This window comes from Aplysia californica, unplaced genomic scaffold (genome assembly GCF_000002075.1).
Source record: "Aplysia californica isolate F4 #8 unplaced genomic scaffold, AplCal3.0 scaffold00045, whole genome shotgun sequence".
In the NCBI taxonomy this organism is placed as follows: domain Eukaryota; kingdom Metazoa; phylum Mollusca; class Gastropoda; order Aplysiida; family Aplysiidae; genus Aplysia; species Aplysia californica.
Window position 1 is genome coordinate 672,944 of NW_004797315.1, and position 12,379 is coordinate 685,322.

At 39.9% G+C, this 12,379-nt stretch overlaps 1 protein-coding gene across 2 annotated transcripts; it reads left to right on the forward strand.

Moving 5' to 3' along the window:
* Window positions 1-62: 62 nt before the first annotated feature.
* LOC101848802 (zinc finger protein 888) lies at window positions 63-10,069 on the forward strand. 2 transcript variants are annotated; one of them, XM_005092354.3, is made up of 2 exons: window positions 63-192; window positions 6,086-10,069. In XM_005092354.3, the coding sequence occupies exon 2, from the start codon at window positions 6,344-6,346 to the stop codon at window positions 9,485-9,487; it is 3,144 nt and encodes a 1,047-aa protein (XP_005092411.1). In that variant the 5' UTR covers window positions 63-192; window positions 6,086-6,343; the 3' UTR covers window positions 9,488-10,069. The 2 variants fall into 2 exon arrangements, with proteins under 2 accessions (XP_005092411.1, XP_012934687.1); XM_013079233.2 differs by lacking the exon at window positions 63-192 and adding an exon at window positions 219-637.
* Window positions 10,070-12,379: the final 2,310 nt, after the last annotated feature.

The window sequence follows — 12,379 nt, forward strand, 5'->3', positions numbered from 1 at the left end:
GAGAGAGAGAGAGAGAGAGAGAGAGAGAGAGAGAGAGAGAGAGAGAGAGAGAGAGTAATTAATGATAATAATATGTATTGCGAATAAAAATAGCGACCGAAGATCAAATTTGTTCTTTAATGTTGAAGGTAGAATCTATCTTTCATCATTTATTTTGTCGATTGTCGATCAACTTCCTGTTTTGGTCCTGTAGTAAGTTCTTTCTACTTTCGAAATTAGGTGATATTTATTTAAGATGTTTTGCTTATTGTAAATACGATTTATTCTTTTTATCCACTCTTGTGCACTACCATGCTGTAAAGAAGTCACACGGGTGTCCATTCTATTCCTAGAATGCTACAGCATTATATAACAACACGACTGAACTGTAACTCAACTCAGACAGATAACACGGTCCAAGTCCAACAAACAATACAAGTCCCAAGTCCGTCCAAGGTTGTCGTGCAGATCTAGAACACACGACATGTTCCAGCAGACACAGATAAATCTAGATAGATCTAGAAATAAAAAAAGGCCGGCTCTATTTCTCCGAACACTCAGGGAAAATAACTTGAACTCTTTGAACTCGAAAACGACGGTTTCCGTTCCCAAGATTTTTTGGTTACTTGCGACGACGAATGGAGTGGCCCGTGTGGGTGTGAGTGTGTGTGTAAGATGTGAACGGGAGGGTGGGAAGTGGGGGGGGGGGGGGTGTCATAGGGATTTTTTTTGTGATTTAGTTTTTGCCCTAGGGGTGACTAAATGCAAAATAGGTTACTGCCAAAGTCGAAAAGTCTTATTTTCTCGCTGTACCTTTTCAAGGCATTTTCAAATGAAGTATAGCCCGCGAACGTTGTCCCAACCACAATTGAAGTAGGCCTATCTGAATATTCTGGGTTTTTTTTTACCCGTCTTATGTACATGTTTATACATGCGATTAAAAGTAGAAATGATGCAAACTATTTTTAGGTAAGGCGCCCATCTTGTTTGACGTCAGACCAGGATACCCCTCCGATCACGTGACTACATCTAAGTATAGACAACCGCATGGCACCAAAGATGGAAGTGTCTATGTATATTATGCTTAATCTACACCATTTTCTCAGAAGTTCTGATAGCTGATTTGATAGCACGTCTGCGTTTGATGTCGAGCAATATGGCTTTTGGAGCGGTTCGATTCCAGTCCCGGACAGTTTTTTTTTTCTCTTTTCCTCCTCCTGACTGACCAACAGTTCCATAAATTATAGGCCTAATTTGTAGAGTTGCTTTGAAGTTGTTGTTTATTTTAAAAAATGTATTAGTGATTAAAAATGCAGGAAGGGGGGGGGGGGGGGTTGGTAGATCTAAATTTAGATATCTAGATCTAGATATTATCTAGTCCTCCTGCGTCTTTATGGCAATTTTCGTGCGGTCTTCCATCATGTCCAGGTAGGCCTAATAGATCCAGATCTAATCTAGAATTTAGATCTAGAAAATCCAAAATGTTACCGAAAATATGTCGTTCCATGTGGGTATCCCAGGAAGAGATGACATCACATTACTAAAATTAGCAGCCAATCAGAAAGATGCGTCATTTCTAAGTTTAACGGCATGTCATGTTTATGTACTTTTTTTTCTAGTATTATAGTATTTTTGCATGCTGAACATGAAGATCATCTATGACCTTCATTGTCCCCACTAATCAAGAGTTATATTGAGTTTTATTGATGTTTGAAAATCGCAATATTTGACTTGATTTTTAACAACATGCCCCCCCCCCCCCATTTCACAATGATTTGATGTTTTGGCAATTAGAATTGATATATTTACTTCAAAGCAATTGATTTGCAAAGGTTTTATTTTCCATACGTGTGTTCTACAGCAAAAATTATAGCAGTTTAGCCTTCAAATCAATGTATCTGTGTGTGGGTGCATTTATAAGTAAAAATTTATCTAATATTAGATAGTGTGAACACGGCCTCGCGGGCACTCGCTGCCTTCCGACGGCGTAGTATTGGTGAAATCGGGGTAATTCCGATCGCTGTTTCTTTGCTCTTTCGCTATAAAACACCAAATGCCGTACACCTTGTAAAAGTTCAGCTTTTCCTCGTTACAATGGTGTAAGTTGTTTATATGTCCGATTATTAGGAGCTGGAGAATCGCCGATGAAAACGAAGCCCCTCGCGGTTGGAATGCGTGGTCGGCCGGTTGAAAAATTGACACGCGTGCATTCAAATGCTTCGCGGAACGAGGGATGATTAAATATCGTCTTTTCATTGGTGGAGAACTGTAGAGCTTTAAACGGGCTTTCCCGTGATATATATTTGGCCTTTGGCGTCTAAATAGAAAGCTTTTAAAGATACTGTCAAAATGTTTAAAGATCACTTTTTACACAAAATATGTGAAATACCGGCTTATAAAAAGTTGCAATTAAATGATCAGTTTATTTCCTATTATAAGTAATCGGCTTGGAATTATTTTTCATCGATCCTTCCGCGAGACTCGGAAAGCATGTGACCCCGCATGCAGGGTACACTACAGTATAGAGCCGTCTCGCTCACCGCGGGGGCCGGTGCGGCGCCGGCCGGGTCAACGCTCGGTGTTTTTGTTGAAATAACGACAGATTATCGTATTTGAGGCGATAAAATACTGATTTGTAATGATCTCACAGTCTTGAAAAAAATTAGGCTACATATTTGTTATAGTGATTGTACTCTGTTAATGTGGAGATGTTTAGTGCTCTTGGTACTCTTTTATTGTTTGTCAAACATGGGGTTGCAACCAGTGACTGACTTTTACAAATTTGATCAAATTTTAAACAACTACCATTTTCTTAAAAATTGACTGAGAGGTTAAAGAATGGTACCAAAATGCTCAGTGGATATAGGCCTTTCAAATGGAACAGATAAATTTGGCATACAGTTACTTTGAAAATTTAGTTTCTGGTACCTACTAATATTCAGACATCTAAAAATCTCTTGCTTTAGAAATTGAATTCGATGCTAAAAAATGCTTCTTCCCAGTCCTTGCAGAATGACAGAATGAAATATGACGCTGAACTCTTGCAAGTAACCCAAAAATCTCGAGAACGGAAACTGTTCGGGGAAAAAGAGTTCAAGTTTATTTTCCAGAACGTTCGGAGAAATAGTCACTGCAATAAAAAAGAAACTAAATCTAGTCTAGATGGGCCCCTTTTCGATGAAAGGAATGATCGGTGCATTAACATCAACTGAAAGTCATTAGCCTACTATATTTACATTCTACTGGAATTGAGAGCTATAAATCTAGAGAGATGCAAAATATTAGAAGGTCTAGATCTATACTCAAGTATACTCTCAACACAAAATGTGCCTTGCAAAATTGAAAATATTTATTCACTTCTGGCACCACCGCTGTGAAGGACAGCAACGCAGATTTGTTTCATTTCTCAGTGGAATAATCACAAAGGCCAAAAAAGGATGGGAACTTTTTGTCAAATATATAATTTTCTAAATTCAGGACTTGCCAACTTTCAAATCTGTAGCTGTCGTAGTTTTATGGGAAAAGTGACACGTGTGTTTCCAAGTCGCCAAATATATATATATATAACCAGTGTCCAGTTTAGTGCAGAGAGTTTCGCTAGAGTTTAGTGACATCTCTGTTTAACCCTTCTTCTTTATCTTTGCATTACCCATTTCAGGGCTAGTTGACTGCTTCAACCTGCAGTGCAACCGATTTTTACGTATGTAACTGTTTTGCTGACTTTGTGGAGCCCAATGCCCTCTGGCAGCCGCATTCCTTTGTCATAGATAAGCCTACTGCTATGTTTTTATAATGACTAGGTCTAAATCTAAATCTAGATCTATTTATTAGACCTAGAAGCGCTCTGCGTTTCAACAGAAGTAACCCGCCAAAAATGCCCCGCCGCCACGGCTGATCGGTTGTAAACATGGGGGTTTGGCAGGGGGATATTAGCTGAGATACCCGAGAGGTATACCTGCTCCTGAAAATGACCATTTATGACTCAACAGATCATAAAAGGCATATAAAACCGCATCTTTTCTTAAAGCTGATAGAATGAGCCATTAAAAAATGATAAGCGATCAAATAAATACAAACAAAGTGCAAAACGTGGTAAACTCAACAATTAATACATTAGTACAGCGGAACAAGTGATAACACATAGTCATAGTGTGTAGTCGCTCAGCTGGACCGCGTCACTTTATCAATCGATATCTTGGCCAAGAGACGCTCTACGAGGTCAAGATAACTTACAAAGTACAAAGTCATTGGTCACTATTTATAACTTTGACCTGTAATTTACTACATCATTTTCCATATAAGGAATACTGAAATTTTCCATTGAAAAAGGTCAGCGTCTATGCCCTTAGGGCCTGCGCGCTTCCCGGTCGAAGTAGCTCAGCCCTTTATGAATAGAGCTCACGCCCATTATATTTATAAAGGGCCTGTGTGCTTCCAGGGTTAAGTGTATTTTAAGTTTTTGGAAGCCAAAATATTTTGGTAGGAATTTATCTTGAATTTTGCCCTACTGGAAGCTGAAGCCAACTCCTATCCATTTTAGGAACACCAAAGTCAAAGGATCTTTTATGTGAGCAGCTTGCACATGGGCCCTCTGGGATTTTTCACCCATCCAAGGAGACAAGGTGTTCGATCTAACCTACTCCTAGATCAGGGGTGCCGTTGAAAAACAGCAGTAAGAAGCAGCCAGGAGTAGCAGTAGAAAGAATCAGGAGTAAAGCAGAGAGGAACCCTGTGGAGATGGGGGTGGGGGAGGGGGGGAGGGAGAAAGTAGAGATGAAAGCAAGAACAGGACTGGAGAACATGAAAGGAGGTGAAAGGAGACGATTTCAGAGACAAAATTATTTTGGCGCTTCCAGGTTCTGAACCGGGGACCTTTAGAATGAGAGGCGAACATTACCTCCAGAATATAAAGAACCCCTTCTCTCTACTGAGCCCTATTTCAACTATTTCTGTACATGCTTTTCCCCAGAATTCTCAGACTCGGGTTTTTTTTCAGAAAATTTTTATAAGTTGTTGATGATTAAAGTAGATATTTTGAATCTTAAGGCTCCTCAAAGGGGCTAACTTTCAGATCTTCCAGTTTTATTCACATTTGCTGGATAGGGGTTGGGTTTACCTCACCGTAACCCTTGTCTAGAGGGTCTGTTCAATTGTTTTGTTGATAGTTTGAATATGTAGAGTGGATTTGTAATAATGCGTTGTATCAGTTTGTGAATGTATGGCAACCATTTCAAAGCTCTGCTGATTGAACAAAATCCACCATAACTTGCGAATAATTTAATACATTTTTTACAATAAATGGACAAGTTGTAAGGAGAAGTTTAACTGGTGTTTGTTGTATGGCGTTTACTGAGTATCTTGGGGTCTTTCTGCTGGGATGTTGTATCCCTCTCAGCTGAGATTGGCTCTGACAGGTAGTGATGGAAGCTGGCCTCGCTAAATACTAAATGCTCTGAATTGTATTAATGGGGATGTAAAAACACCTGCATTGAAAATAAAGAAGTTTATTACCCTCCCCCCCCCCCGCCGCATATTTCCTTTCAATTGACGACTGTGTTTTATTGGTAAGGTGTTTCACAGCCATATGCACCGGGATGTTGTATCCGATCCCTCTCAGCCTATTTTGGCCCTGACAGGAAGCGTTGAAGCTTACTTCTTAAATTATCTTAATCGTATCGATGGAGTTTTGAAACAACTGTATTTGTACATTTTCTTAAAAAATTTCTTTTAGCCTTCCCAAACTTTCTAACAACATAATATTGCACTGTTTCACTGCTTTTTCTGTTCACTAGCTCATCACATAAGTTTGAACTGCATGCCCGGAAGAGGGTCAGTGGCTTTATTTGTATTAGTACTATACCTTTGACCTGAAAGAATACAAACTCTAGAATTGCTTGCTGTGAGTGGGAAAAAGTAGCTGGCATCACAGTAGCAGCAACTGATAACTGAATTAACCAGAAGTGGTTCTTGATTTTGAAGAATACTTGGATTAGTATTTGGAATGAAACAAAAAGAAAGATATTCTGATTAATTGAACATTAGTGTATGATGTATGCATTGTGTTTTGTGTGGTATTTCATCAAGCTTTTGTTTTCTGTACTTTCAGAGTTCTTCAGGAGTCCCGATGAAGTTTCTGCTGTTGCCACCATATCAAGTCTTTGCCGTTTTTTTATCACACAGTGGAGACATTCTCAATCAATTCTTGAACCTCGTTTTATAGTTGCCACCATAGTTGGTGCTGTTTTTTCTTTATGTAAGAACTTGACTGACTGTGGGCACATGAATAATCACAGCGCTTGGTTAGGCCAACTATTTGAGTTTTATTGGGAGATTTAGTTACTAGGTTTGGTTGACCTTTGCAAGCATGGTTTACTTTGATCCAGACAACAATTGTATTGAAGCATTTGACGTCTCTGGACATGTGGATGTCTACATTGATGGAGCTCTCCACTCCAGATGTAAATTTACTGAAGCTGTTAAAGTTCATTTGGTGTTTAACTCTCTCAAGGATACTGGAATTTCAGATAGCATTGACCGAGACAAGATAAACCACTCTGTTGCTAATGATTGTTTGCCCGCAGATGATAGTAAAAGACATGTGAGCTCTGAATGCTTGGGTTCCCTATGTAGTCAAAATCAAGCCGCAAGGTCTCCTAATGTGAATGTGCCTCCTGTAGATATCAGTAATGCAGACGAAAGTTGTTTTAGAGACTCACATATTTCTGAGGTTAAAGACAGGCATCAGGTTTCTGGAGCTGTCAATGAAGGGGATTGTGAAGACACAAAAGCTGTTCTGGAATCATCTATAGAATCGGGGAATGAAGATGAATCGTCGCAGAGTGATATCACGTCTGAGATAGAGAAGAACTCTGGCCGACGAAGCAGCAAGCGAGTTTCAGTAGGGTCAAAGCGGCCTCGGAAAGCGATTTCAGGCTCTAACGAGTTAAGCTGTCCGACTTGTGGAAAATGTTTTAGTAACAAAGAGCAGTTGTTTGACCATCGGCGAAATCCTTCCTGCCGAGTTTATTGCTCAGAGTGTCAAGAAAGATTTCCATCAAAGGTGACCTACTTTATACACTTTTGTAAATATCACCCGAACTGTGATATCAAGGCAGAGTTCAGAGAGTACATCAACTTAACCAGACCTGTCGTGTGGTGTGCGGATAAAGAGGTGGTCAAGTGTCCATTGTGCCTCAAGTCGCTGAAGGAGGGGAGCATACTCAATCACTTAGAGTGCTCTCACTTCAGAGAGCCGTCTTACGCCTGCTGCGTCTGTGAGGAGACCTTCTACACCGAGCGACTCTGGCGCTTACACAGCCGCTCTCACGTCTGGGACAGGCATCTCGCTCCGTCGGCCAAAAGTTCTGCTGCGACGACCACTACTGCAACGACCACTACTGCAAGCACTGCTGGTACTGATGTGTCCCATGCTCTTGGTCTTCCATCACTGAAAAAAGAGGTACATGATTCTGGTGATGAATTGACTGTGACTTTTCAGAATGACCACAACAACCAGTTTAGATCGAATGATGAGACAGTTACTTCATCTTCTCATCGATCCACTCAGTTGTCTTCTGTTTTCCCTAACACTCACCCTGATCCTCTAACTATGAGTATTCAGCAGCAAGGGAACGTGTCAGACTCATGTCCAGCTTTTGTTAAAGGTGAGAATCCTGTAAGCTCACAATCAGACCAGGAAGTACAAAATAACTGCTCTACCCTTTCAAGTGGTAAGAAAAATGTGTCTAGATTATCAGATGTGTCAAACTTTGCTGATGACACAAACGCAAGCCTTCAAGGGAGTGGAAAATCTGTTACCAGTACCTCAGTCTCTAGACGGGATTTGAAATCAAGCAAAGGAAAACGTGGCACCAGTTACTACAGTTGTGAGTTTTGTGCAAAACCATTTTTCTGTAAAAGAGCTAAGAATGCTCATAGACTGAACCCCAGCTGTGAAGTGAAGTGCATTTCTTGTAGCACCATTCATTCCTCTAAAGGGTCATTGTTTGAGCATTACTGCAGAGTTCACCCTACTGTGCAGGACCTAAGGGAACAGTTCGGTAGTTCATTTTCGTTTGTTAACTTAAAAGTATTTAAGGATCAAGGTATCTGCCCAGTGTGCATGGCACCACTAAGCGACAGAGGGTGTGTTAAACACTTTGATACCATCCACTTTGTCAACCAGTTGTATTTGTGTTGTGTGTGTGGAAAAGATTTCAGCACAGAACAGTTGTGGTTTGACCATTGTACAACTGAGCATGGGAATGGTAAACAAGATGCAGTAACAAATCCAGATAATTCATTTTCTCAACGTAAAAATGTTGCCAGAGAAGGGAAAAAAAGAAAAGTAACGCCAAGGAAACGAGTAAAACTTTCTGTGACCAGTGAAAGAGCACAGCAGACTGCTGCGAAAAAGCTGAATGAAGTCATCTCCGCAGAAGCTGATGATGGTGGTGAACATCAGTGTAAATATTGTAAAGAAACATTCACGAGCAAAGCTCAGTTGTTGACTCATCCCAGGAGGAAGTTGGAAGTGAAGTCGGTCTGCAAACACTGTGGGAAAATTTGTCGTGATCAGGCCGCTCTCATTGTGCACGAGAAAAAAAAACATGGCGGTGGTCTTGTCTTCGATACTTCGAGTGGCCCCAAAGGGGTCAAAATGTTTGAATGCCCAGTGTGCTTGGAGAAAGTGAGGCATATCATCATGCACGTCAGGAAAAAGCACACAAACGAGTCATTGTTCGTGTGCTGTGTATGTGGTAAAAGCTGTCAGTCATTCGCAGAGTACACTCGCCACTGTGATGCTCTTCACACTCACAGACAAAAGGGCATTTATCATTGTTCTATGTGCAATAAAATATGCGACAACATGAGTGATTTTAACTCGCATAAAGCCATACACAGGAAAATCTGCAGCTTCTGTGGAGAAAAATTTCTGCTCCAGAAACACCTCCAGCTGCACTATTCAGAGAAACATGACGAAAAGTTGATCCCGTGTGGCCACTGCGACAGGAAGTTCCCCTCCATGAATGCACTACGCACTCATGAGAAATATATGAAATTCCGTCCCCTGCGTCCTTGCCCAAAGTGCGGTCTGATGCTGCGTGGCGTAAAGCGCCATATGAAAGCCATGCACCCTGACGTGCAAGCGGAGGCACAGTGCAATATCTGTGGCAAAACGGTGAAGAATGAAAAAAGGCTTGCTGTTCATATGCTCTGCCATAAAAATGACCAGCTTGCATGCTCCGTGTGCTTCAAAGTGTTCAAGCATTCACAAGCTCTAACCAGGCACCTCAAAATTGTCCACTTCGTGGAGAAGCTTTTTGAGTGCAACATATGTGGGAAGAGGTGTTCTATGAAGTCCAATCTGAGAATTCACATGAGAATTCACTCTGATGACAAAATGTTCCCTTGTACTTTCTGCAGTCAGGGTTTTAACTACAAAGCTTCCTTGCTCAGTCACATGCGCTCCAAGCACCCAGACATGGAACCTGTGGGTGAAGTTTGATATAATTTCACATTCAAGGATGGGAACGGCATTTGTAGAAAAGACAGATTTAAAGTTAAGTGTTTTGTAGTGATCGGGTAAAACACGACTATGGAAGCTGAGTTTGAGTATATCAGACTTTCAAGCGTGCCGAAGTGTTAATTAATAGAAAGCGCATTGTTGCATTATTTCAAGAAATCTTACATTATTTCTACTTGCTTGTGACATATTATTTGCATAGTTTGCACAAAAAAGGAAAAACTGACTGATTTTTAAAATATTCTGATAGGTTAGCTTAAAAAAAGAAGTCATGTGTAATCTTTAATGTGTACTTAGGGACTTTTCTTAATTGATATTGATGTTATTTATACATGTTTTTATGTGATGTAGAGGGCTGTACAACAAGCCCAGTATAGTCAAACTTCATTAAACTGCCATCCTTGGGACAAGTACATGTATGAAGTTGGAGGAGCAGCAGGGCTGGTGGCTCAATGCAGTTCCTCTGTTGTAAATGTTTGGTGTCCCACATGCTCATATGACCTTATACAGTTGCGAGCGCCGTAAAACACTTACCAACTCCCCCCCCCCCCCTCAAAAAAAAAACCCCAAACAAAAACAAACAACAAACAACAACACAAAAAACCCCAGGGCTGGTAATATGGCAGGGGGCGGCACAATGAGGTTTGACTGTACTTTATAAGTATCTCCTTTCTAACGATGTCCTGTCGTCTGCTTTCGTCTCCACTTTCTGCCTTCACCCCCTCACCTCCTTTCCCCTCCCTCTATGCTCCTGACTCTTTCTGCAGCCTTTCTACTACTTCTCCTTGGCTCCTTTATACTGCTGTCTTTCAGCCACACTCTTGATTTTATGGTAGGTAAGATCCACACCTAGCCTTCTTAGACAAGGGCAAAAAATCTCAGAGGTCACGTGAGCAAATTGCGCATGTTAAACATCCCTTGATGGTCCAAAATCGATAAGAGTAGGCTTCGGCCGCCACCCGGGCTAAATAAAAAATTTCCTACCCACTAAAAATGTTTGGTGTCCCACACGCTCATATGACCTTATACAGTTGCGAACGCCATAAAACACTTACCACCCCCCCCCCCCCCCCCCGCCAAAAAAAAGCACCAACACAATAAAATCCAGGGCTGGTAGTATAACAGGGGGCGGTACAATGAGGTTTGACTGTACTTTCCTGGTTGGCATATTTCGTTTTCAGAGGTAGGCCTTCTGACTGTAACTTCTCATAAAATTGTGAGCTTTAGTGGTTTGATAACAAAATAATTCTATTTACTATGTTGTGGGTTCTTACTTTGAGTATTTGAGTAAATATCAGTGAGAACTGTAGGTACTGTCTATGTGTTGCTACCTCTTGTAAAGCATTGAAAGTCAAACCCTGTGAAATAATATGAACATCATATGTGTGTCATGACGCGCTGGAATCTGGCGCTTGTCAAATTTTGAGCATGTTGAGTTATTGGTACTATCTAAAAGCTGATTTATTTGCCTTGCTTCCAATGAAATAAATACCCATTCATCTTGATTAGAGCTTAAGATATTTGCGATTGAATGAAGTGATGTTGCCTGGTTTAAGTGTTGAAATTAGTTAGAAAATTGCCGCAAAGTTTGATAACTCCAATAGCTAAAGAGTCATAGAAAAAAGAAAATGACATATTTTGTGCCTTTTATCAATGTTTTTCGGTAAAATTCACATGGAAATGTGTTTTTATATATATATGGACATTAAAGATGTTGAGCCCTGCCAAAAAATTGATGAAAATTTCCAAACTGGTGGAAAAATATGCCTACCTGTTACTCCCGATTTCTGTATTTTGACGAGCGCCTGATTTCACCATGCTGCCTCACATATTATTATCACCAATATGTAGCGAGCATTTTTTTCCTCCGACGTTCCTTTTTTAAGATCATGTGAAAGGAGTTGAAAGTAGTGGTGTGCAGATGCTATGGTGTTGTTTGCTCCTTATTTCCCATCCAAACATCAATCATTCTATCTCTCTTTTTCTTCTCTTTGTATGTTACTTTCCAGCCACACTGCTAACCTGTGGCACTTATGTGACCTATTTTGTTTTGCAAGTTCTGTAAATATCTTACTAAAACTAATAACTGAAGAGTAAAAAAAGTCCCTTGAGATAGATATCTACTCTTTCTTCACAATTCGTAGGTTGCTGGTTGCAATGAAGTACCACTACATGTATATTTATCATATAAGAGCCTAAAGTAAAAAGAATAATTAATTTTACATGTTTTAACTTTTTGTGAATGAAAGCTGAGAAAGAAGAAAACTGAGAAAGGAGACAGGCGTAGAGTCCATCTGTATTCAGGTTGAGCTTCAGACTCGGAAAAATTATTTCCTAGTGTGATGTCTTTGATTAATCTCTTTGTTTATCCAGGTGATTGGAACAGATTTTAAGGGCTCTGATCTCAATCAATTATTTTATCTTATTCATTCGATTATAAATGATTCTTGTTGTGACTTGCACACATGATGTTACATGAATTAAAGTATCATATATATTTCATGTTTATCTCCCTTGACACTTGATTAAGATCATGGTCTGTCAATGCATGGAGATAGCCCTTGTTGTGCAATATAATAAGTCCAACCTCTTACTTTTTTTTCTCGTTACTGTTACAATGAAAAAATATATTTTATGCGTGCTATACGTGAGTTGGAAGTGCATAGTAAAATCCTACATTTTGTGTATATAGTAATATCTTCATATTCTAATAGACACTCACTGTTACGTGGATGAATTTGAATTTTCTTTGTTTTGATCGTTCTTTTTTTCCTTTGTAAATTAAACTGAAATTTGAGTCTGGCTAATTTTATTTCCAACTTTCATGTGCTTTGATTCATTCTTTGTTTTCATTGTTGGTTTATTTGAAATGTC

Excerpts from the sequence above, each read along its gene's own strand:
- LOC101848802 (XM_005092354.3), top strand. The coding sequence starts at position 6,344 with ATGGTTTACTTTGATCCAGACAACAATTGTATTGAAGCATTTGACGTC.